Here is a 25,569-nt window from a genome sequence, read left to right on the forward strand (position 1 = left end):
GAAAGCAGTGACTCCGCCTCTCCCTCTCTCCTGTCTATATTTTCTGTTTCTCAGTCTGAAGGACAGAGAGAAGGAATCAAAGATCAGGACACGAGGAGGAGAGAAAAGGGGCGCACACACCGAATCATGGCCACATCCGACACGGCAGCGCAGCCCATCATTCAATCAGATCCCCGCACACCGAGTCTCATATCACGGATCACCTGCATCGGAACCGAGCTGACTGAGAGCACGGCGGATCCGCGGACAGAATGAGGGTGATTTATATCCAGAACGCCGGCGCGGTCGCTGCTTTCTCGGCTCAGACACGGGGAGGTTTTCTGCGGTAGATTGAAACAAAGGAATAGCGGAGAAATCATGATCGCACGCGCCACGGGAAAGAGAAAACGTCATAATGGAATTGCGAACGTCATAATAGAATAGCACGCGTCATTATAGAATAGAACACAACAGATTGATTGTCGTTCTAATTGTGATTGATTCATTATAGCAGTTGTATTGGTGCCATAGAATAATGTTCTGCCACATTCTGATTCCAATGGAATGTGTCATTTGAATAATATGCCTTGTAGACTATTATTAGTCCGTTTAGTATCCCTGTTTTATTGCTCATAACTAGACTGAGATTATTTGTTTTCTTAGATAGCCTACCAGAGCTGACCTTAGGTAGAATAGATAGACGTCTCATTGAAAAATTATTCATTATTGACAATCATAAATTAGTTCATATGTTGACATAATTAAACATTTCCTTGTAATTTATTTATTTATTTATATGCTAATTAGGTCTTATTAGTTTTATTTTATATTATCAATATAATTCGCATTTAGTCAAGATATTTATACGTAAAGGGACGTGTCAAATGTCATCCTCCCGGGTGATGGAGACACATAGGCCAGGTGACCCGTCGGGCCCCTCGGTGGTTGCGGTGGCCCCTGAGGGCCCCGGTGAGGTCAGACGCAGCAGCTCAGGTGTGAAGAAACATCATCACAAACACAACCTAAAGCATCGTTACGAGCTGTTGGAGACCCTGGGAAGAGGAACGTACGGCAAAGTCAGGAAGGCCATTGAGCGTCATTCTGGAAGGGAGGTAAGATCTCCTAACTCGTAATTTGCTTGTGATGTAAAAGTGAAAATAAAAATGTTGTTGAATGCATACTATATGGGTGGTGTGGCTTAGTAGTTCAAATCTGGGTTTCTAACTGGATGGTTTTAGGTTCAAATCTAAATGGGATGGTAAGGGGGGATGGATGGTTAGACAAGGGGGATGCGTTTTGGTATTTCTTGCAACAAGGGGGATGCCATCCCCTCCCATTCCCCCTCATCTTGAGCCCTAGGGTTTAAACCCAAGGGTTTATTTGGGAACTATCACCATTGTGCCCTTGAGCAAAATAGGTACAGTACAGTTATGGCATCAGATGGTACATATTTGGTCAGCATATTCACAATAGTTATTACAAAGTATAGTATTACCATCCATGCTGAAAAAAAAAAACGTAAGTAGATTTACTGGTTTTAACTGGTTTAAGATGATCTGGATGGTCTACTAGCCTAACCAAGCTGGTTTAGCTGGGTTCAGTCTGACCAGTGCTGAAATATGCCCCAAACCCACCTAAAGCCATCAAAACAGACCAGTTTAGCCAACTCGACCAGGCTTAGAGACCAGCTAACCACTTTAGACTTTTTTGCAAGTGCTGAAAATAACTTTGGACAAAATCATCAGCTAAATGAATCAAAATAAATGACCCTGGTCCTTGGACCGGCTGTAGTTTGTCAATAACAGTGTCAGCACAGCGTAACCCATAATAATCACTTGTTGTGTTTGGCTCCTTCCGACCCCTCTCATGGGAATTCCACCCCACACGCGCACTCAGCACACGCAAGAGCAGATGTTTTAAATCTTGGCTTTGACGGGCCCTAATGGCCCCAACGAAACACATTGCTCTTCAGCCAATTTACCATTTCTATGGCAGCTGGGGTCAAAGGTCGCTGCTGACTGGTCACCATAACTAACAATGCAACCAGTACCCCATGTTTTAAAGAACTTGAGTTCTGACACGCAGGTCACTAATGCACTCTTACCTTGATGCCAACAGCTCTAGTGAACCTCTGCTGTGGGCATGTGGGTCAGGCAGGGCTTTAGTGTTCATTTGTTAATTAATCAAACTCACCGGATGCGTTCGACTGGCCATGGCACGTGTCTTTGGTTGTTCTTTAACATTGTCCTCCAAACGGCTCAGAAACTGAACTCAGAATAGCTACTGGCAACAATGTGAAAACTTTCCATTCAATCTGTTGTATACTATGTGTGTGCAGGATATGAAAATGTACTATACTGTACAAACACACCCTCATGTGCTAAATGGTTACTTCATTCATGTGTTTCCATGGCAACATGATTGTTGTTTTGGCATTTTGGGATCTAAAAGCAGATATAAAGACTGTTTGTTTAATGATTTACAATGCAGGCCATTTATAAAACATAGTGAATACAGGTAAAGTGGGGCAATGGGGAAGTTCAATCATCTATTATATATATTTTTTATCATGGTGGGGACTTTCCACTAAATTCTATTGTTTTTATTCTGAGCTAATGATATTTACGATCTGCTAAACCAACCCATTACCCCTACCCCTAAACCTTGCCATTACATAAACCTTTTTGCATTTTTACATTGTCATAAAGGCATTATTTAGTAGGGCCAGGTGTATATATATAATATATATATACCTAGAATATATAGAATTTCTTTCCTTTTTCTCCCAATTTGTCATGCCCAATTCCCAATGTGCTTTTAAGTCCCTGTGGTCGCATAGTGATTCGCCTCAATCCGGGTGGTGGAGGATGAATCCCAGCTGCCTCCGCGTCTGAGACCGTAAACCTGCGCATCTTTTCAAGTGGCTTGTTGAGCGCGTTGCCATGGAGACATAGCGCGAGTGGAGGCTTCACGCCATCAACCGCGGCATCCACGCTCAACTCACCACACGCCCCACCTAGAATTAACCACATTATAGCCACTACAAGGAGATTACCCCATGTGACTACCCTCCCTAGCATCCGGGCCAATTTGCTTGCTTAGGAGACCTGGCTGGAGTCAGTCATGTCCTGGATTCAAACTAGCGAACTCCAGGGGTGGTAGCTAGCATCTTTACCACTGAGCTACCCAGGCCTTGCCTCTGCACTTTTAATATTCCCTTCCATCTTCACAAGTGCTTTGTTTTTTTTATGAACGAGGTATACTGTATGATCCGACCCCTAAGAAAGTGCCTCCCAAGCCATGCCCACAGAGGATACTGAGGACCAGTTGGTCTCCATATAAACATTGATTTCAGCCTTTAACATTTGTTGGAAATCAGGATTTTGCAAAAGGGATACATTAAAGCGCCAACTATTTGATTTCTTTGTCTCCCTATGTGGCAACACCTCTAAATTCAACCAGGGCATGGTCTGAGAGTAAAATGTTTCCAATTGAACAATCAACAACAGATGAAACGAGGGAGTTAGATATATATATATATATATTAGGGCTGTCGATTTAACGCGTTAATTCAGTGCGATTAATTTTATTAAAAATAACGCGTTAAAAGAATTAACGCAATTAATCGCAATGCCCCCGGATTGTAATAAGGAAGATTCCTGAGAAATACAAGCTTGTAGTACCACCTGTATTCTCCAGAGGGCAGTAAGTGAAATTTAAGCTGTGTGGCAACGCGCAGTTTATACAGTGAACAAAACCACCAGACAGCACAAAACAGACATTCGTTATGTTCTTGCATTCAAAACATTTGATGGAGCGCAAATTCGAACTAAGGGATCTCAAGATGTGTTCTAAGTATTAAACTATATTTATCTTGACACAGTGACCTAAAAATGTATGTTTATGACGCAACGCACCCGAGATGCTACACAAGCATTTCTGACGCTTGTTGAAATTGATGGATCCTTAAACAAGCCCTCATAATATATCTCGAACTGATTGACAAATTCACTTGTGAAATGGATTGCTGTGAACTGTATGCCTTTTTGTATTGTCTTATTAATGATTAACTCTTCTGCCACAAGAATGTAATGCATTTTAATTGTCTGAATGTATTTTTTATTTTTTTATATATATACATTATATTTAAAGATAACTATGTATAATTATTTCAACATTATATATTGAATTATTGTTATATGAGGGACTTTCTCAGCAAATATTTGTACAGTATATGCTATTAAATGCGATTAATTTAATTGATTAATTAAAATTTTAATCAATTGACAGCTCTAATATATATATATATATATATATATATATATATATATATATATATATATATATATATATTCTTTAATAAATCTTATAGACTGATGAAAAAAATGAGTAGTTCCTACCAGATGGGTTCAAAAGGAATCTGTAAGACCAAGATTTTTACACATCCTATGAAGTGTCAATGTTGCTCTAGGGGTCTTACACACTTTTGCTTCACTATGATCAAGGACTGAGTCCATCAAAAGATTAAAGTTTCCTCCCAATATTAAATCATGAGGGGTGCCAACGGCTTGCAACATCCCTTCAAGATCTATAAAAAAGCCCTGATCATCAGCTTTAGGTACATACATATTAGCTAGAATCAACCTTTGCCCTTGAATTTCTGCTAAAACAATAATGACTCTTCCTAATGTATCTTTAATCTGTTTGAGACATTTGAATTGTAGATGTATACTTATCAATGTAATGACTCCCCTGCTCTTACTTGAGCCAGCACTAAATAAAGCATGTCCACCACATTCCTTCCCAAAATGTTCAGCTTCCTGCAGGGCCAAATGTCTGTTTTATTAGATTTAGCTAAGTTCTGGGGACATTTATTAGTATTACAGTGCCTACACACCTGCCACTACCCCTTAAAGATTTTCAGTGTTTATTTTTTACCTTTGAGGATGTCTCCAGATGTCCCCACATAATGTTATTTCAGATTTAGTCCCCCTGTTGCGTGTTTGTATTGGTAGGCAGTGTGCCATCAGAGTTTTGGCAGGCCATTGAAGTAAGGGCGAGGGTTAGCTAATGGAGCTAAAAATAAAACAAAGCGCACACGCATACACATACGTTTTTTCACTTACCTCAAACTCAAATGCATGTAAAAACATAATTTGTCATACATGTTTGTGGCCTCATAAACATAAAGTCGCTCAGAGAGACATATGGTGTTTTCTGGCAAAGTTGAGTTTGCCCAGCAGGAATTAGCCAACAAACCTGCAAACCTGCTGGATTCACTTTCCTTAAAGACTTACAGCACAGAACTATAGATAAGAGCCAAAGAAACCACTGATAACTGCCATAGAGACTAAACATTAAACATATCACAATCTTTTGAGTCTGCCATTACATTCAGTGTTATTATATATGTAGCTAGCTATAAAAATGTTGACAGTTTAGCTAACTTGTTGTTGATCTGACAGAGAAAATTGAAGATGGAAAAAGGCAGTTTACGCTAATGTCCAAAGTAATAGCACACTTTGCAGCGATGCTGAAACTGCAATGCTTACTTGTGTTGCGTTCTGCCAAATTACGTTACGCAATACCATGTGAAATTGTGTCGATTTTAGCATTTGCCTTCACGTACTTGCGTGATGTTATGAATTGTGGTCTGACAAGAAACATCAACTAGAGAAACATCCTGAGATAACCTCTGATTTCCATTTCCCATTTAAAACAGTCTTTAATGTGTCACTATTGAATTTCACACTGTCAGAGTGACCTTTTCACATGCAAACACACACATGCACAAAGCAGGAGACTGTAAACACACACTCGCATGGACTTTCATGGACATTCATCACACACCGTTATGCGCTGTGGACATCCTAAACACAAATGCAAAACAAACACACACTGAACCTTTTTTTACTTAACACAACTGTACGTGCTCTATCTGTCTGTCTGCTTGTGTTATTAAGGTGAACGAGAGGCTGGAAAAGTAATAATGAGGAGTATGTTGTGTCATTTGTTTCAGTTATCTGTGCTATAGGGATCGCAGCAGGTCTCTAAAGATCAAAGGTCAAGGGCATGCTGGACCGGATTGTACATGATATCAGCAGTCAGAAATGTCTGTTTGTCTGTGTACTGTATGTGATAGCGGAGGACTAGATGCCACAGATGGAGGTGATGGCATCTAGTGGCTGTCGTTGGCAGCAACAGCTCATTTCATTTGATGAATTTAGCAAATGTTCCATCAGACATAGAGAGAACTAGATCTATGAGAGTACTTTGAGTGGTGCTTGCCTGTATAGAACTCATTACAACAATGTTAGTGCGTTGTGGGTGGTTGCCAGGGTGTTCCTTGCATAGTTGCTAATGTGTTCTGAAGGGTTTTTAGCACATTGCTATGCAGTTGCTAAGGTGTTCTGAGAGTTTTTTGGCTTGTTGCTATGCAGTTGCTTGGGTGTTCTGAGTGTTCTTTTGCTTGTTGCTATGCAGTTGCTAGGGTGTTCTAATTGGGTTTTAGCTTGTTAGTTGCTAGGGTGTAACCTAAACTAAGAAGTTTTTGTAATGATTTGTTTTGCTTTGTTGCTGTGAAGTTGCTAGGTTCAGAGTGTTTTTTTCTGGTTGATATGCAGTTGCTAAGGTGTTCTGAGTGTTCTTTTGCTTGTTGCTATGCAGTTGCTTGGGTGTTCTGAGTGATTTTTAGTTTGTTGCTATGCAGTTGCTAAGGTGCTTTGATTGTTTTTAGTGTGTTGCTATGCAGTTGCTAGGGTTTTCTGAGTGTTCTTTTACATGTTGCTACAGTATGCCGTTTTTATGGTGTTCTGAGTGTTCTTTTACATGTTGTTACAGTATGCAGTTGCTAAGGTGTTTGAGTAATTTTTAGCTTGTTAGTTGCTAGGGTGTACTGAGAGTTTTTAGCTTGTTGCTATGCAGTTGTTTGGGTGTTCGGGTAGTTTTAAACTTGTTACTATGTAGTTGTTAAGGTATTCTTAGTTTTGTCTTGTTGTTTTGCAGTTGTTAGGTTGTTTTTAATTGTTTTTTATCTGTTACTGTGCAGTTGTTAAGGTACTCTGAGTGTTTTTAAGAACATTGCTATGCTATTGCAAGAGTGTTCAGGACAGTTGCTAAGGCATTGCTAGTGGGTTGCTAGGGTCTTTTGTGTGATTGCAAGCTGCTTATTTACTGGCTTAAGTCAAAAGATCCCAGATTAAAATCTCTATTATATTCTTGTCCCTAGATATGGCTCAAGTTTCTTTAATGTAATTCCAAGATATTTTTTTCACTCATTACATCTTACTCCACATTAAAATCTTAAATCTGCTTGGTTAGAAGTGTAAGTCCAGAAACATAATTTTCTTAACTATGTAGATGCAAATGCTTCAAGGTACACAAAATCAATTTTGTGAATTGTTGCATTTTTAAATGTGTCAGACCGCAATTTATAATGCAATGCAAGTACATGTTGCATTCTCAGTGTTGCCACAAGGGGCGATATAGGGGACATTAGAGTCTTCTTTTGTTTCAGTTTTAATTTGGCTCAAACACAAATAAACAAATAAAAAGCTCTGCAGGTCGGAATTCTGTTGTTACCTTTGTGGGAACGCTGCCGTTGTTTTATATTCAGGAGATTATTTTAAACTATCACTCCTGCTGTGTATGAACAAACCGCAACAGTAGAATTCCTGTCGAATCCAACAGGCCTGGCAGGAGGTGAATACCTTCAGCTCTACATAACTACATGAGATCATGGAAAACGTTCCATGATGGTGTTCCAATAAAGAACCTAATGTTAGCTGGGTTTCTATACAGCTTTTAGAGTATGAGCCCTCATTTCTGGATCCGTTTATGTCCTTTTTATTTCACATAATCAGTTTTAAAGCATTCTAGGGCTTCCCTTTTATGGATGTAGTCTGTGATTTACCTTCAGCTCCTCGGAAACATGTGGTTTTGGTTTCTCTGAGAAAAGCAGTGGTCTGTCTTCTCAATCGCCTTTAACGTGAAGACACTGGCATTTGCTGTTCTGAGAACTACAGAAGTTGTGCAGAAATGTGGATTTGGAGGATGTGGAGATGTTTTGGGTACGTCTCTGAGACTATCACGGCCCCGTCAATGTGTATGACATCACAAAACAAATGTGACAGCGGATTTCCTCTTTTTGTAGCAAAGGTTTGTCATCAGTCATTGTTCCATTTGCTCTTTAAATGGACACAGGGCTGGGCTGGGTGAGATAGGACAGTTGACAAAAATAGACAGGAAATCACCCAAAGATCACTTCCTCTTTCCACACGATGACATCACTTATCATTCAGCAGGGCATCTTATCATTCAGCAGGGCATTTGTGGTTCTAGAATTTTAAATGTTGAAATTTAAAAAATGGCAATCCCTGTGGTGTTTCATGCCTGATTTCCCTGCAGTATCATGATAGATTCTGTAGGTGCTGTTATTGGATCTGACTGGTGTGACATCATTATACTTTGCACTAACATTTGGATTGGAATACAGTACTGAACTGTAGGATATAAATATATGTTACCTGAGATTACACAGAAAGCTTCATAAAACTACCAGAAGCTTCAGTCAGATACTCAGGGCCCTTGAGAGCAGAATAAACACATGCAAGAGCTTTCATTATGCTTCCAAACACTGCACCCTCATTTGCCCAAAAAACATCAGGAAAATTACACATCAAGAGGCTGAAAATATGCTCAGCTCTGATATGTGTTTATGGGATAATTCTGTGTGTGTGTGATGGGATGAGAGCCACACCTCTGTTTTGCTCAGCTGAGGCTGCACTGACTCTCATTCCACATGAAACCCAGGTGTTATTTTGATATTCTAAAGTAGAATTTTTATTGTCCGAGTCGTGGCAAAGTGGTTAGTGCACATGCTGTTTACACATTTAGCTGGGGTGCTTATTTGGCCAATATAATTTAAAACCAGCTCACATCACTTCCTGTCCTATCTTGAATATCTTTGACAATAAAATGTGAGTACCAAAAAATAAAAGCCAATTTTTGTCACAAATGCAGCAAAACAAGCATCTTTTCTTTTTCTTTTTTTTTTTCCTCTTTTGCAAATAGATTGTATGAATAAGCATGAATTATCTCTCACTCTCTTTCTCTCTCTTTTTGTTCAGGTTGCCATCAAGTCTATCAGGAAGGAGAAGATTAAGGATGAACAGGACATGGTTCACATTCGACGAGAAATTGAGATCATGTCGTCTCTCCGCCACCCACATATCATCTCTATATATGAAGGTATCCATCATCAGCCCACCAATAAATCCATCCATCCATCCATCCATCCATCATCCATTTGCCCACCTATTCATTTATCCATCTATCCATCAATTCATCCACCTACCTATTAATCCATCCATCTATCCGCCCACCTTTTCATCCATCCATCCATCCATCCATCCATCCAACCATCCATCCACCCACCTATTCATCCATTCATCTGCCCACCTGTTAATCCATCCATCTGCCCACCTGTTAATCCAGCCATCCATCCTCCCACCTATTCATTTAACCATCCACCTGCCCACCTATCCATCTATCCATCCATCCGCCCACCTATTCATCAAATCATCCATCTGCCCACCTATTCATCCAAATATCCATCAGCCCACTTATTCATCCAACCATCCATCTAGCTGTCCATCCATCCATCCACCCATCCGTCCACCTATTCATCCATCCATCTGTCAACCTATTCATCCATCCATCCATCTGCCCACCTATTCAACTATCTATCTATCCATCCATCCATCCATCCATCTGCCCACCTATTCATCCATCCGTCCACCCACCAATTAATTCGTCTGCCTACCTTTTCATTCCTCCACCCACCAGTTCATCCATCCATCTATCCATTTGCCCACCTATTCATACATCTATCATCCATCCACCCACCAGTTCATCCATCCATCCATCCTTCCATCCGCCCACCTATTCATCCATCTATCATCCATCCGCCCACCTATTCATCCATCCACCCACCAGTTCATCCATCCATCATCCATCCATCCGCCCACCTATTCATACATCTATCACCCATCTGCCTGCTCGCCTAGTAATCCATCCATTCGTACATTAATCCATCCATCCGCCCACCTATTATTCCATCCATCCGCCTATCTATCTGTTCATCTGTCCGCCCACCTATAAATCCATTCAAGTTACTTGGCGTTAAAAAGTAAATATTAACATTTTATGAAATATTAACAATCCCACATTGACTATTATTACTCCTCTTGAATGTGTTTTGCAGGACAGTGCAATTATTCATGCCTTAATATGAAAATAATTAAGATAGATGCATTTGTAAATCAATGGATATGTCTAAACTTTGCCTGAAAATGCACAGAGAAATCATCCGTTCCCATTTATGGCCATCATTTGTTTCAATGGTTAAAGTCGTCTCTGAAACCTTGTGTTGATGATTTCTAAAGACGTTGTGCTGCTGTCTTGTTTGTTGTGTTCTTCTGAAGTCTGTGTGTCGCAGCAGGCCTGGCGTGCTTTTAGTGAGCTTTCTCAATGGTTTTCTGATCAAAGTCCATCTGGGTATATAGAGCAGTTTATTTTTTAAAGAGTTGCTGTATTCGTCTATGTTCAGTGTCGGGGCTCTGTCTGTGTTGTGGTTGGCCTCGCTCACAGAGGAGTGAACACCTCTTTAAACTAGTCTCTAGAGTTACCAGCTTTAAATGAGTCTTTGAAGACTCATTTATTTCACATTTTTGTGTCTGGCTTTGTCTTTCACTGGTTTAGTGTCAAGTTTCATTCTGTTTTAATTTTGTGTGGTGTCTATTAAAGTATGTTTATTGGTTTGGGCTGGTCATGTTGGAAATGTACAGATACAGGAATGAATTATAAATTGCTTGCAAACTCCTGTGTCGATGTTTAGCTGCACAAACTTTCCCAGAGGAATGTTTTGTTGCTCAGAGGTTGCTCTTGCAAGGTTTAGGAGACTTGGCGTTCATCGTTATGTATTTAAGCTGTCATTGATTTGTCAGAAAGATTTTCTTGTAGCTCTGTAGAATTTGTCAGTCTGCTCTGATATTCAGCGACAGTGTGAGAAGACAGTGATTTATCGTGTCTGAAACAGTGAAGCTGTGTTCTGTTTCCTCTGTTACCCTCTTTCTCTCTAAATGGTTTTTGCGCAATCCCAGAAGGCCCTTGCACTCATGCTCCCTGCTGTGCTGTGGAAAGCAGCCGTGGCTAGGAGAGATTCCGTAAAAAGATGAGGACGGATCTTCTCTCTCTCGCTGGATATGTGACAGCGGCCACTGACAGTGCCAAATGGTTGGATGGGGTGAATCGTACGAGGATTTTTTTTTTAAAGAGTGGGTTGGGGTTTTTCCACTTTCTGCTGCATCTGACTAATTTTCTCTGGATGTTTCGGCTTTTGGTCTTTAGTGGATTCTGCCTTGACCTGTTGAACTTTCTGGACTGACCACTACAAAACAAAGGCTGTCTTTTTACTTCCAGTAATTTTTATGCATCCAGTAATTCTTTAGTTGTACTCTTTCATTGTGGGTTGCATTCTGAAGAAACAGGCGCCCCAGTGCATGTTTATTTTTACTGGACGCCTCCCTGATGTTCTGCCCTTGGCCTTGGTAAACGTATCTCTCATTTTACAACTAAACAAAAATTCCTTTAGTATTTTTAACTAGTGGAATTGGATTAGGGAAAGCAGAGGATAAACTATAACAGCTTCATTGTATATTTACTAGGGATGTTGATATAATCTGTTAATTAATTGTGATTGAATTGAATTCTTGGGCTAAAACAGGTGCAGTGCAATGAATAAAACAGAGTGCGGGTATCTTGAGACATGTTTTAAAGTTAAAACTTCCTTTTAAATTGGCACCGTGTCTAGAAAATGCATAATTTCTGCATGTGCAATAAATAAAACAGTGAGATACAACACAATGGTCAAAGACGTCCGTCTAGCGCAGGTATCGGCAACCTATAGCACGGATGCCAGCATTGGCACATGGGGGCATAATCACTGGCACACCAGCAACGGTGAGAGAGAAGTAGACTATTTTATTTACATAAATTACACACCTGCATTCCAATCTACATCTTGATGTAATCCTTCCTCATGATCACGCAGCGTGTTTTCATGAGCTGAATGGGAGGCTTAACAAAAAGTTAAAATGTGACGAGGTTGCAGTAAATCGCGCAATTAAATGTGCCGCTTTGCTTCCGTCAGGCTGCACGGATGACAGACTACATCCGGGTTTCGTTTGTTTCTTTTTGCTTTCAGAACAACACGTGATGTAATAATGAAAACACCACTATTAATCCTAGAGATTTCCAACCCAGCATACAGGTACACCCTCCTTAAACTAGTCACACTCAAATGTGTGACAATAAAAGAGAAAAATTATCTGATCCATTCAAAATATAAATTAAACCTGAAAATAAATGTTTTGGATTTTGCTGGTGCGATTCACAGAAAAAGGTGAAATAGTTGATCGGATTGTGATGTGCAAAACGCAAATTGCTTGCAAATGCAGCGCGAGTCTCGGCACACTTTAATAGTGTTTAGCCTCTCATTCAGCTGATTAATGCATGCTGCGTGATCATGAGGAAGGATCAAGATGTAGACTGGAATGCAGGTCAGGTATGAAAACTTCATTTATATTTAAATAGATAGCCTGCTCCTCTCTTGCTGTTGCTTGCATGCTGGTGATTACCCCTCTGCTTAATTTTGAAAAATTTATGATATGATATAAGAAATATTTAGGATTCCACTCAATTTCATGATCAGTTATCAATTAAGCAGATTTGTGGCAAACTAATTTTGTACAAAAGAACGTTTTTTCTTTCATTAAAGCACTTTCACACGATATTATAATCATCAGGTTTTGCACAATTTTTCACTCAAACTGTTATAGTGATAATATAATTTGTAATTATCAATTTATCCATCCATCCATCCACCCATCCATCCATCCACCCACCCACCCACCCACCCATCCATCCATCCATCCATCCACCCACCCACCCACCCATCCATCCATCCATCCATCCATCCATCCATCCATCCATCCATCTGCCCACCTATTCATCTTATTATTATAAGATAAACTATTCAGTTAGAAAAATACAAAGTAGAAACATTTTCACAAGTGGACTCAAACTTTGGAAAATCACTTACATGGCCATGTTTGTTTTGTTGGGGGCTCGTCACAGCCATTGACAAGTTGAGGAGGTTGAGGACTTTTTGGCGGTCGTGTCTTAACTATGCATTAGGCAAATAATTACAAATGTATTTAATGAAAAACACTATGGTACCACTGGTATTATAAAGCTTGAGTCTTCTGTTGAACTATGGCACTGGGATAGGCTACTGTGCAACACTAAGTTAACATAGAACAGTCTTTTAAAGCATTTCTTTTCTCATTTTAATTTTTTACTTAATATTTGAGAATACGAACTAGCTAAATCTTTTGACTTTATCATTTTACACACATTTGTTAATAGGCAGATATGTTCTTTGCAATAAACACTATTGTTGATTGGTTTAAATTGATTAAATTGTGCCTTCTTGTGGAGGTGAGGGACAATGTTGATTTAAAAATCAGATGTCATGTAGATTTTTCCCCCTACCTGAAATAATGTCTTTAAAATTCGATTATAATTAGATTTTTGGTAATGTTTCAGTGAAAAATTTGAATTTAGTTTCTCAGCCCTGTTGACAGCCCTAATGGGATTAATTGCAATTAATACGATTAAATAATCTGCACATCATGTAATTAATTCGATTAAAAATTTAATAAATTGTCATCAGTAATATTTACACTACCAGTCAAAAGTTTAGACACACCTACTCATTTATTAATACTATTTTCCACATTTTTGTATATAACTTAAGTCATCAAATCTATTTATAAAAATGTAAATAACACAAATGAAAGTTTGGGAATACTTTCATTTTTATATCGTATTTGTATCGTATTCGTAACTGGTAGAGTAAATTATTGTTATAAAGTTCTGTATGGCAAGCTAAAAACTACTAGAAACTAGAGTTTGCACTGCCGATTCCAGTGTGGTAAACAGATAATTAATAACAATATATTAATTATAAACAAAGCAGTTAATGTCAAAAGATAAACAAACTGCTGCTCATATTTTGAGTGTTGTGTTGTTGTTTTGTTTCGTAGTGTTTGAAAACAAGGACAAGATTGTGATCGTCATGGAATACGCCAGTAAAGGTGAACTTTACGACTACATCAACGAACGTAGACGCCTGACTGAGCGAGAAACCCGACACTTCTTCAGGCAGATCGTCTCTGCTGTGCACTTCTGCCACAAGGTACGAACCTGTCCTCCTATATTTCTCATTCCCTTTCTATATCTTCCCTTTGGCCTCATATGTCATCAGGGCTTCATGCAGAGCTGCACGTGCAGTTATTCGATAAAATCGGATCTGTTATTTTTGGCACTTGTCCTTTTGAGAGGAGTCTTGGAATGGCCAAGTGATGAGAAACAGCTTTGCATCATAAGTCACACATTTAAGCATTTAGCAAAGCTTGTCGTAGAATAACAAACCTCCCAATGACGGAGTTTGTATATGTGCCCAGTTAATGTGTAGATTGATTTGTTGGCTCATTCTCTCTTCAATTAATGTCTGATTTTATGACTGCACACATCACTATACATCATTACGTCAGGCTTACTGAAGATATCATTAATGTAAGGGCTTTTCCAAGTTTTTTCAATCCACCGGTATTTCACTTTTAAGGCCGTACCTATCTGGCAAAGTTTAAACCCCTTGTTTTAGTGGCGCAGTAATGGGTCAGTTGAGTAGGCGGTTATACGTTGTTGGCTGGGTCATGCTAGGATGCGTTTACGCTGCGTTTACGCTCCATATTCCACATGCACCTGCCCTCTAAAGGGTATACTTAGTTTTACCGCGTGCCATCACAGTCTTGTGCACAGTCTAGTGCTCTAGCTTTTCAAAGTGTACTCTTGACTGCAAGCCCGTACAGACGCGTTCGACGATGCATACAAGTGTAGACTGTCCAACTGGGCTGCATGCTGATGTGCAGTGAGACAGTGGCATGTAGAAAAAAAAATATCCTAACTGAAATTAAAACTAAACTGAAACTCATAAATGAAAGATTTGGAAGGGTCTATGTAGGCAGCAACTAGCACTCTTCAAACAAAGCATAGGCTAAATGCTAGCTCTGCTAAGCTAATAATGCGATACTCTAATATGCATAAATATACACAGCACACACAAATATTGGGTAAAATAGTCTATTTTATTTCAACTGAACTATTTTCATCCATACTTTTTGGGGATCTACCTTTTGAAACAGCATATGATGCATTCAAATGCTGCTTATTTAGGCAGATTACGACGTTTGGAAACAGAGCCATCTTGTATCACATATGACAAATAAGACAACCCCATTCCCCCACAATGCACCACTCTGGGCCAGTCATGGTCTCTGTGGGGCTGCACTGAGTGGGCTGGTTTGCAGCTGAAGATGACATAATGCCATATATAAGAGGAGGGAAGCTCCTAGACAGCAAAGGGGAGGCAATGAGTCATCACCGCCATGGGCAACCACAATGCGGGGAGCATTTTCGGGTGGGGTTGGCCAGACGACACAAGAAAGCTGCCTGTTAAACTGTCAACTTACAGTCCATCTGTTGAGAGCAGTGCATGTTAAACATATGCGTCTTTCATAGCCAGAAGACATCTTTAATGAACTCTCTTAGATCCTAAATCCCATACGACTTGAGTTTCCGGGTGTGCTGTTACCAAAACGTTGATCGTTGCAAGGAAACACAGTCTAACTGTATAATCATGTTCTAATTAAGAGCTGTTGTCAGAACATAACTGTAATTACAGAGTGTTTGTGCAACAGATGCTGGTGGTTGCTTGGTCACATTATGTTGCTATGATGACATCACCCATAATCAATCCATTTTTCTGGTGTTTTCTTTACAGAATGGTGTTGTTCACCGGGACCTTAAACTGGAAAATGTGCTACTGGATGAAAACTGTAACATAAAGGTGAGACATTCATGATCAAATCGTGATTTATTTACTATCCGTACTAACATCAATAAGAACATCTGTATATGTAATATCAGTTCAGAAGTATGCATTTAGCTAAATGCAAATGCTGGTAATATGCCTCAATACTATTGACTTGTTTCATATTTAAAATGATATAATTTACAATCACTTATGTGGTACGTACTTTTAGTACATAAGTGGATGTGAATTGCGACTGTCTGTCAGTCAGTGTGGTGCCCTCTGACAAACTTATTCTGTAAAAGCAAACTAGGAAAAAATACAAAAAATAATAGACAAGCAAACTAACATTTTCAGGTCCACTGAAATATAATGACTTAAACAAGCCTCTGGTGGTTTGCTGGTCTTAGCTGGTTTAAGGTGGTTTAGTTGGTCTCCTAGCCTGGCCAAGCTGGTTTTCAGCTGCTTTAGCTGGTCTCCTAGCCTGCCTAGCTGAAAGTACCCATTAAACTAGACCAGCTTGACCAACTTGATAGCCAGATAAGACCAGCAAACCTGTTTTTGTTGTTATGTAAAACAAAATATCAACCTGGATGTCCTTTTGTTCAGATTGCTGATTTTGGGCTGTCCAACCTGTACCATAAAGACAAGCTTCTGCAGACCTTCTGTGGTAGTCCACTGTATGCATCCCCAGAGATCGTCAACGGAAGACCGTACCATGGTCCAGAGGTAAGACCAACTTGGATAAAGAAAGCTCTCAAGTCTCTGAGGAATAATGACACAAACTCCTCTTTGGGTTGAACTTTTTCCAGAGTCATAAAACATGCTGGAATGGTTTGCAACAGGCCTGCCTGACATATGATGCAAAGACATAAACCCTTGAGGTTTGCACCATCGTAAAAGAAACACCCCATAGTTTCATTATGTTAGCATGTGAAATCAACTGTGAGCAGCTGTGTTCTCCCAGAGACTGTCTGTTTTGTTAGTGAAGCCCCATTTTCTCTTTGATGGTATCATCCTTCTACAGACCCATAGGAACAGGCGAAAACATGCTTTGAGCTGCCTCATCAGAATGGAGACCAGCTGGAGTTTATTTCCATATGTAGTATCCCTTATTCTGTGGATCCCTGCTGAAAAAAGCTTAAACCAGTCTAAAATGGTTTGCTGGTCTTGGCTGGTCTCCCAGCCTGGTTAGGCTTGTTTGAAAAGAGACCAGCTTGGCCAGATCTAGACCAGCTATATTTATTCATATAGATGAAAAAGAAAATCAAAACATATATTCACCGAATCAACATTCAACTCCCACTACTACCCCTCCCCAATCACAATCACCCTGACCCCCAACAAACATCCCTGTGGTCACACATACACAACAACAATAACAAAAACTACCAACAATAATCATATGTATCTAAAACTATGCCTCTCTCTCCATGAGAGTCCCCCAAAAATGCCAAATAACTGCCCCATTTCCCATCAAATGAATCCCAGATTCCCAGCCTTTTTCATGACACCTCCTCAAAAGCTGCCTCCCTCCCCATCTCCACGCACAACTCCCAAAATGAGAGCGCTCCAGCCGACTTCCATCCCCCTTAAAACAATCTGTCTGCCTGTCATAACACTTGTCAGGACCCAATTTTTATGTATTTATCCCCTATATCAATGACCTCCCCATCGCCTAAAATACAGAGTCTGGGGCAATACGAAATCCGAGTGCCCATCACATAACACGCACAAAACTCTGAACCTTCAACCAATTCTTGGATCTTAACACACCACCAAAAAACATGGGTTGTGTCTCCATCTTCTGATTGACATTGCCAGCAGGTGAGTGTGTCTTTAAGACCAAGCCTATACAATCTGGAGTGGGTCCAATAGAATCTATGTATAATCTTGAATTGCTTAAGGTGCACCCTTGCCGAATTAAACACTCTGGACACTTTTGTCCATACTGAGTGCAAATGCAAGATAACAGGGTGTAACTTAACTTCTCCGGTTAGTTTGATAGAAAGGCTTTGTAATGGCGAAATACGGGCAAGTATTTCCTGTTCATTGAGACAGAATGCATAATAATAAAACAAAATCTTGTGTAGGCCTACCTCACCTTTGTCAATTGGACTATGTAATTTATTGAAATGTAATCTGGGATGCTTACCATTCCAAATGAAGGACTTTGCTATGCTATCCAACTGCTTGAAATAAGAGAAGGGGACATCTATAGGGAGAGATTGTAGCAGGTAGTTGAATTGTGGAATACAATTCATTTTAATAAGATTAACCTTCTCTATCATAGATAAATGTGATGAAGCCCACCTGTCCACATTGCTCGAAAAACGTTTTATTAAGGGGTCAAAATTAACTAACTAAATCACACAAATTTTCTTGGAATAAAATGTCCAAATACTTAATGCTCTGTTTGGGCCACTGGAAGATGCCTGACTGAAAACCGTCGCTGGGCAGTATGCTGTCAGAGTCAAAGCTTCAGATTTAGACCAATTGGCTCTGTTACCTGATAATTTAGAAAATAAATGAATAAATGTTTGGAGGCAAGGCATACATCTAGTGGGGTTGGAGATGAATAATAAAATATTATCCACGTAAAGCAAACGCTTATGCATCATACTTCCCGCCACCACCCCTGGAAAATCATCTTCCTTTCTTCTCGTAGCTGCTAATGGTTCCAGGGCAAGACAGAACAATAATAGGGAAGGAGGGCAACCCTGATGGTTGTAAAATAATCTTAAATTAATACATCCAATAAAAGTATTCCCAAATCTGTGTATATCCCATTCTACCGTATCAAATGCCTTTTCGGCATCAAGTGAGATGGAAGTGACCAGAGTCTGATCATTCGCCACTGAACACATGATATTGATGAAACACCTAATGTTATCAGAAGAGCTGCTGCCCCGAAGAAACCCCACCTGATCTATATGTATGAGAGATGTCATAACTTTACTTAATAGGTTAGCCAGAATTTTGGACAATATTTTTACGTCTAGCTGGATCAGGGAAATTGGACGGTAACTTACAATCACTTGGATCTTTGTCCTTTTTAAAAATCAGATTGATCTGGGCTTGTGTCATGGTTGGTGGAAGATTTCCATTCTTTCCATTCCATTGCCTGTTGGCAAGGCCTTTATTACCTTGCCAAGCTCCTCCAAGGTTATCTCAGAATCAAGATAATTTTTTTGCTCAGTCACCAGTTTAGGGAGTTCTAATGTTCCACAATTTTCTCTCTGCTTTATATATCAGCAAAAATTTTCTCTGCTCTGTCCCCCGACTCATAGTACTACTTGCCTTGAATAGCCAAAACTCTACCTTCCGCGAAAAAAGAGTATTATATCTGTATTTCAATCAGGTCAGTTCTCTGAGGAAGACATTCGGTGCTTCAGCTCTGCCTCAGCACTTTTAATATTCCCTTCCAACTTGGGAGTGCCTTAAGTGCCTCCCAAGCCACAGAGGATACTAAGGGCCAGTTGGTCTCCATATATTGAGTCTCCATATATACGTGACTCCCACACTAGTGATTTAGTGTTTTTAAAAAAAAATAAGACCTGTTTTCCTTAAATATCTTGTTTCCATTAGTATCATTAGTAAGCAACAATTAATATCCTATTAACAAGAGCGAGCTAGTACAATACAAGACTTTTACAAACACATGTTTGTAGGATGCAAAATATCGTCTACTTATCGTTATCGACAAAATCCCAGAAAATATAAAGATATAATTTTTTTGTCAATGTCGCACACCCCTACCTTCAAGTCAATAAAACAGTAAAGTATCACTTCTTCGAATGGCAGCTGCCTTAAGCAAAACACAATCACTGTGATCTTTGAGTTATTTCTGTTAACTGACAGCTCAACAGCCTGGCAAACCATCCAGGCTGCTGGCGCTATCACAAGCTTTCTGGCCTAAATACCTTGCCCTTTTACCCCAGACCCCATAGGACTTGCATAACTGACTGCTCAGGGTGATATGAAGTGCAATAAAATATCTCAAAACAGACTGATAAGGGACATAGCATTGAAATGCCTTAACTGAAAATTGCCAGACATTACCTGATAAGCTTTCTGCACAACTATCTGATAGCAAAAAACAAAATCAAACATTTCAGTAAATTATTATTTACAACCATGTAAGCCCTAATTTATCTCCTTGATGAAAAAACACAAACATCTTAAAACAGACTTAGTTGGTTTACTGGTCTTAGCTGGTCTCCTTGGCTGTTCAGGCTGGTCTATTTTGCTGGTTGCTTGGGCATGCTGGGAGAGCAGCTGATGACCAGCTGGCCTTAGCTGGGAGACCAGCTTAAACCAGCCTAGACCAATAAGCTTAGGCTGGTGAAATCTGTTTTTCAGGAGGGCTAAGTTGACCAGGTACATCAATAGTTTCTTGCCTGATTGCATTGTCCAATAATTGTCCATAACCAAGCCCTGTCATGTGATTTTCTACCCCCTTCAACCCTTCTCCTTCATTTTACTGGGTATCTGATGTGTCATATGTACAACAGTTGAATTTTGCTTAGTGTAATCTTACATTGGCATTGATGTCATCTGTTGTCTGTAGGTGGACAACTGGGCTCTGGGTGTGTTGCTGTATACGCTGGTCTATGGTAGTATGCCGTTTGATGGAGGAGACCACAAAAATCTCATTCGGCAAATCAGCAATGGAGAGTACCGAGAACCAACCCAGTCATCGGGTATTGGACTTTAAATCATTAGTCTAGTAGAGCATGCCATCAGTATAACAGTACTCTAGAGCACTGTAGCAGTACCATGGTACAGTGGTGAAATCGGTAATACCATGGTACTAAAATGATTACCATATTCATATACCATAGTATTTGCAGGGTATTCCAATGTACTTAAAATAATTCCACAGTATCCCCATGGCACATCCAAAAACATGGTATCACTGATTATTAGATTGCTATGTCCCCACTTGTTAATACGATGGACGATAGTGTACCGATATGATTTACAAGCAAGGTTATATTGGACTCAGGTTATGTTGTGCCTAGTAATACTTTACTTAGAGTCTTGTTGTTTCTTTTGTTAGATGCTCGTGGTTTGATCCGTTGGATGCTGATGGTCAACCCTGAGCGTCGTGCCACGGTCGAAGACATTGCCAATCACTGGTGGGTAAACTGGGGATGGAAGAACAGCGTGTGTGACTGTGAATCGCAAAGGGATGCTAGCTCGCCCATGCTGGCTCGTCTCATTGACTGGCAAAACCGGACCGAGCCTCGACCCACTAAAGCCATCCGGTCCGAACCATTGGGGCTTGTCCGTCAAGCGGCCAAAAAAGTCAAAGAAAGAAAATGATGTTGGAGTTTCCCACTGTAACGGCGAAGAAAGTATGGGCCTCAAGAGACCAAAGGGCATCCTGAAGACAAGAACTTCAGAAGAGCAACATTCTCCAAGTCTGGAGGAGATAGAGCTGGTACTAGGAACAGGAACCCCAGAGAAGGATTCTGGGCCAGAAGCTGATGAAGGTGAGGAGGAGCCAGCACTAACAGGCAACTCTCCTACTAAGGTAGTCACCATCCTTCCCAAGAAGGGAATCCTAAAGAACAACCAACAACGGGAATCAGGTTACTACTCTTCCCCAGAGCGCAGTGAGTCCTCTGACTTGCTAGGTGGCAACATTACACCTCTTGCCACCAACTCCCCGCCCAAGCGAGCGGTTGGTAGGAAGGGCATCTTGAAGCGCAATGGCAAGTATTCAACATACAGTGGTGCTCCTCCCATGAGTGTCCTCGGGGAACCAGCACCTGGCGATTCCGGTTTATCCCGCAGTCAGAGTCGTCCATCCAGCATTGTGAGGGAGGATAGTGATCCCATCACCAACAGTTCCTTCAATGGCACCGACTGGCCCCCACCAACTACCCGGCCCAAGATCAGAGGCTGTTTGTCTGCAGAAGACCTTCTTCAGCTGGCCAACTTTAAAGTGCTCCAGGTGGCTCCAACCCTGCACAGTGGGAAATATGGCAGAGGAACGCAGCGCTCTCCTGGGGATAATAGCAGCTTCTCAATGCTAGGAGACATGGATGATATGACTCAGGTGTACCAACAAGCCCTGGACATCAGCAACAACCTGTCATAGGGAGAGGGGGCCAATTGAGAGTGTTGAAAATGTAGCAAGTGGAAGATGCTTGTTTGGCATGTTGTTGACGACCAGTGTAATACTGGGATTCTACGAATGTGAGTCATTTTTTCAGTGAGATGTTGAAGATTGTACACAACAAAACCATTATCCAAACTTCTAACCATACCTATACAGCCCTACCCTACTGTACCCATAATCCTACCCAATCTCATACACAGTCAAAACTTGTATTAAATATAATTTGAGGGATTACAGTCTAGGAGTTTTTAAAGTGTTTAAAGTAAGTAACGTTTAAGTCAGTACTCTGGGGCATTATCCCCCCACAAGCAAGAGATTCAATTAAATGTTTAAGTTATAAATAAAAGATGTGTTAACATTTCAGTCTGAGATCATGGAGCTGCAGTCTTGATTAAACAAAAAGAGTCAACGTGAGTTTATCAAGCACCTTAAAACTCTTACAGAGCACATGTCGTTTGTGGTCTTTACTTCCAAAAAGAGAAGAAAAAAAAGAAACCAGGGTCTTTTCCAAAAGAACTGTTGTTGTCTATTATTTATTAATAGTTTTTGTAGGTTTAGTGATAGAAAACTGGTGTGGTCTGGCAGTACTGGAAGAAAAAGAAACTCAAATCTCTCGTTTTCCTTGGTTGGAACTGACATATATAATTGTTATCTTGCTGTTGGTTATCGATATATGATTTAAAATGCATATGTATCGATCAAGCTCATATTGATCCTATAATCATATCTATAGAGCATATGTAATTATGTTGGAAGTGCCTTTTTTAATTAATATTAAATTATGTATGTCATTTCCTTGAGGTGGAGAGGGATACTAGAGGAAGCTGTCATCAAATGAACAGCATTTTTTATTTGTATTTAATTTTTTGAGTTTTTACTGAATGCTTAGAAGACCCAGGACCTCAGAGCACAAAGCCTACCCTACATGCAAAAGAACATAGCCTTTCATAAAATTTGCCCAACCACTTATGAGAAGCGAGTGTTTACAATGCATTATATAGTGCGTTATAAGATTAAGTTGGTTCTTGATCAGCCTCAAAAGGTGCTAGTTTCCAGATAGATCTACATGGTTTCCACAGTGTGTATGTACCTTTGGGTAATTCAAGGTTACAACATCCCAGATTTGTTGTTTCTGATTGAGTCTTAACAGGAACATGCATGCAATCACCTCATGTTTCTCTGGAATGGTACTCTTGTGACTTCTGGACTGGGTTAGGTGATTGTATAGGATTTCTGGACACCTTCACCTTAACAAGGTCTTACACAAGGTAGACATTTCAGACACACTCTAAGCTCCCAGGAATGTTCCATGCAGTGACAAGCTTGTTTGGCTATTTCCATAAGTTTTGGCTTGTAGGAACATAGTCTCTCCTGGTGTTTATCTGTTGATCCTTGGGGATTTGATTGCTCAGCTCTAAGAATAACAGATTATTGGTTTTCTGTTGAACTTTGATGCCCAAAACACCCCCGTTAGGGCTAAAAAAACACAAGCAGACCGATTTGTTTCAAAGCAGTGATGAGCAAGCAAATTCCAAAGGCTTATCAGAGGCATGTTTGGACTAGATCTTAACACCATGACCCAGAGAGCTTCCCAGTGTTGTAGGTTTAATGGGAAAGAAGCTTTATTGTTTCAGAATGGTTGGTCTTTTGTGTCTGTTTGCAGAGTTTAAGTTGAATTTTAGTTTTAGGCTAATGTCTAAATGTTTTGAGAAGGTAAGAGTGCAGTAGTTGTAGAAAGAAGAGATGTTTAATGAGGTAGATTTGTGAAAGTATTTATGGTTGAGGGACACTTTTCCAGTAAGCAGGATACATAGTTAGGAGCATTCACTGGAAAAGGTGAGAAAGACAAGGGTAAGTGTAGAAATAGAGAGATGAAGAATGTAGATGAAAGGAAAAGGGAAGTATTTTAAACCAAAGATGTGTTTATGGGAAAAAGACATAAAATGTCACGTGAGACGTACAAATGTAAAAGTTAGCAAAATCGCTAAAGGATTCACAACATCTATTAAATGCAAATTTTATCTTTCCTTTTTTTCCACCAAAGATTCACAACTGTAAAAGATTGTGGGAGGCATTTTGTATGAAAGAGGTCCTGGGTAGATGTTATAGACACACCTAACGTGTATCGTTTTGTACTACATTTCTGTATTGCATTGTATTGTCAACTGGATTCACAGTGATCAAATTATACTATGTTAGTATTTTTATGTTATTGCGCTTCTGTTTTTGATTCTCCAAAATATTGTTATTATTGATTAACATTACCGAAGAACGTTGTACATATAATCAACGATTTCTCCTGGTCTTAACAGGTTTTTTAGTGCTAGGCGAGCATACTGTGCTAATGCTAATGTGTAGCATGTAGCACAAACAGACAATAGACCACACTACTGCACAAATTTCATCAGGGTCATTTAATTCAAGCTTGTCACAAATTTCAGAAGCCGTCTCACAGATCTGACCCAATATTTGGTGTCATGATATTCACTATCAACTTTAAGTTGAGCAACCATGTGCCATTTTTAACCATAGTGCAATTATTCAACTGTTGTTGAATGCCATTATCAGAGAGGCGGCCATTTCAAATCAGATGCAAACATGTGCTCAGCCAAACTGGAATTACCTGGTGCCTATTATTTGTCTGAATTCAACATAGATGAAAATTTGACTGGATATTGTTTTTGACAGTACAGAAAATGGTAGTATTATGTTATTTATGTATTATTTTTTTATTATGGTTAATTACTATTGTTGGTCATGCCATAATCTTTTTTGGGGGTTTGGTATCAGTTTAATAAAAAACCTGGACTGCCAAGGTATTTTTCATTCAGTGCCTTTGCTATCTTTTATGATTTTTGTTTAATTTTTTGATAATGAAATAATTACTATTGCATTTTTAAACTCTATTTATTGGCGGTGAAGCCATTTTATTTCATTTGACACCATTGCATACACATTGTCTGAAACAGTGTGTGTCTGTGAGTGTGCTTAGACAAACAAACAATGAAGACAACTGGAAGAGCAGAAAGACAGTGAGTGAGAGAGTTTTGTGGTCATGTTGTTGTGTTTCATAGCTTTGGTTGTGTATTCAGTTGCTAAGCGGCTTTGGTTGTTGTTTGGTTGAGATGTCGTGCTAACCAGCAGTGTTTTGTACCACAAACCAAATCTGTGTAAAACCAACTCAATAAACAGATAATTTCAAAGGAGTGGATATATGTGTTTACTTTACTGAATTGTGCATATGGTTCATTCACAATTATTCATGCATACATAAGCAAACGAATATCCTGTGTCCAGTGTTGGGTAAGTTACTCAAAAATAGTAATCCACCTAATTGCACATTACTTGTAATTAATTGTAATTAGATTTCTTTACTGATTACTTTAAGGGAAAGTAATCATATTACTAATTACTTTTAAGTTACTCTCCAAGACAAATTTAGCTTAAATTCATGTCATTAATA

The 25,569-nt window shown here is 39.6% G+C and overlaps 1 protein-coding gene across 1 annotated transcript; it reads left to right on the forward strand.

Moving 5' to 3' along the window:
- Nucleotides 1-76: 76 nt before the first annotated feature.
- On the forward strand, nucleotides 77-25,309 carry LOC127638504 (NUAK family SNF1-like kinase 1). The gene is given in 8 exon segments (XM_052120061.1): nucleotides 77-1,091; nucleotides 9,108-9,228; nucleotides 14,148-14,299; nucleotides 15,947-16,012; nucleotides 16,586-16,705; nucleotides 20,547-20,679; nucleotides 21,039-21,264; nucleotides 21,266-25,309. Coding segments are annotated over 8 exon segments (1,866 nt in total). The 5' UTR covers nucleotides 77-863; the 3' UTR covers nucleotides 22,086-25,309.
- The last annotated feature ends 260 nt before the right edge of the window (nucleotides 25,310-25,569 follow it).

The sequence above is a fragment of the Xyrauchen texanus genome, chromosome 46, assembly GCF_025860055.1.
Source record: "Xyrauchen texanus isolate HMW12.3.18 chromosome 46, RBS_HiC_50CHRs, whole genome shotgun sequence".
Taxonomy (NCBI): domain Eukaryota; kingdom Metazoa; phylum Chordata; class Actinopteri; order Cypriniformes; family Catostomidae; genus Xyrauchen; species Xyrauchen texanus.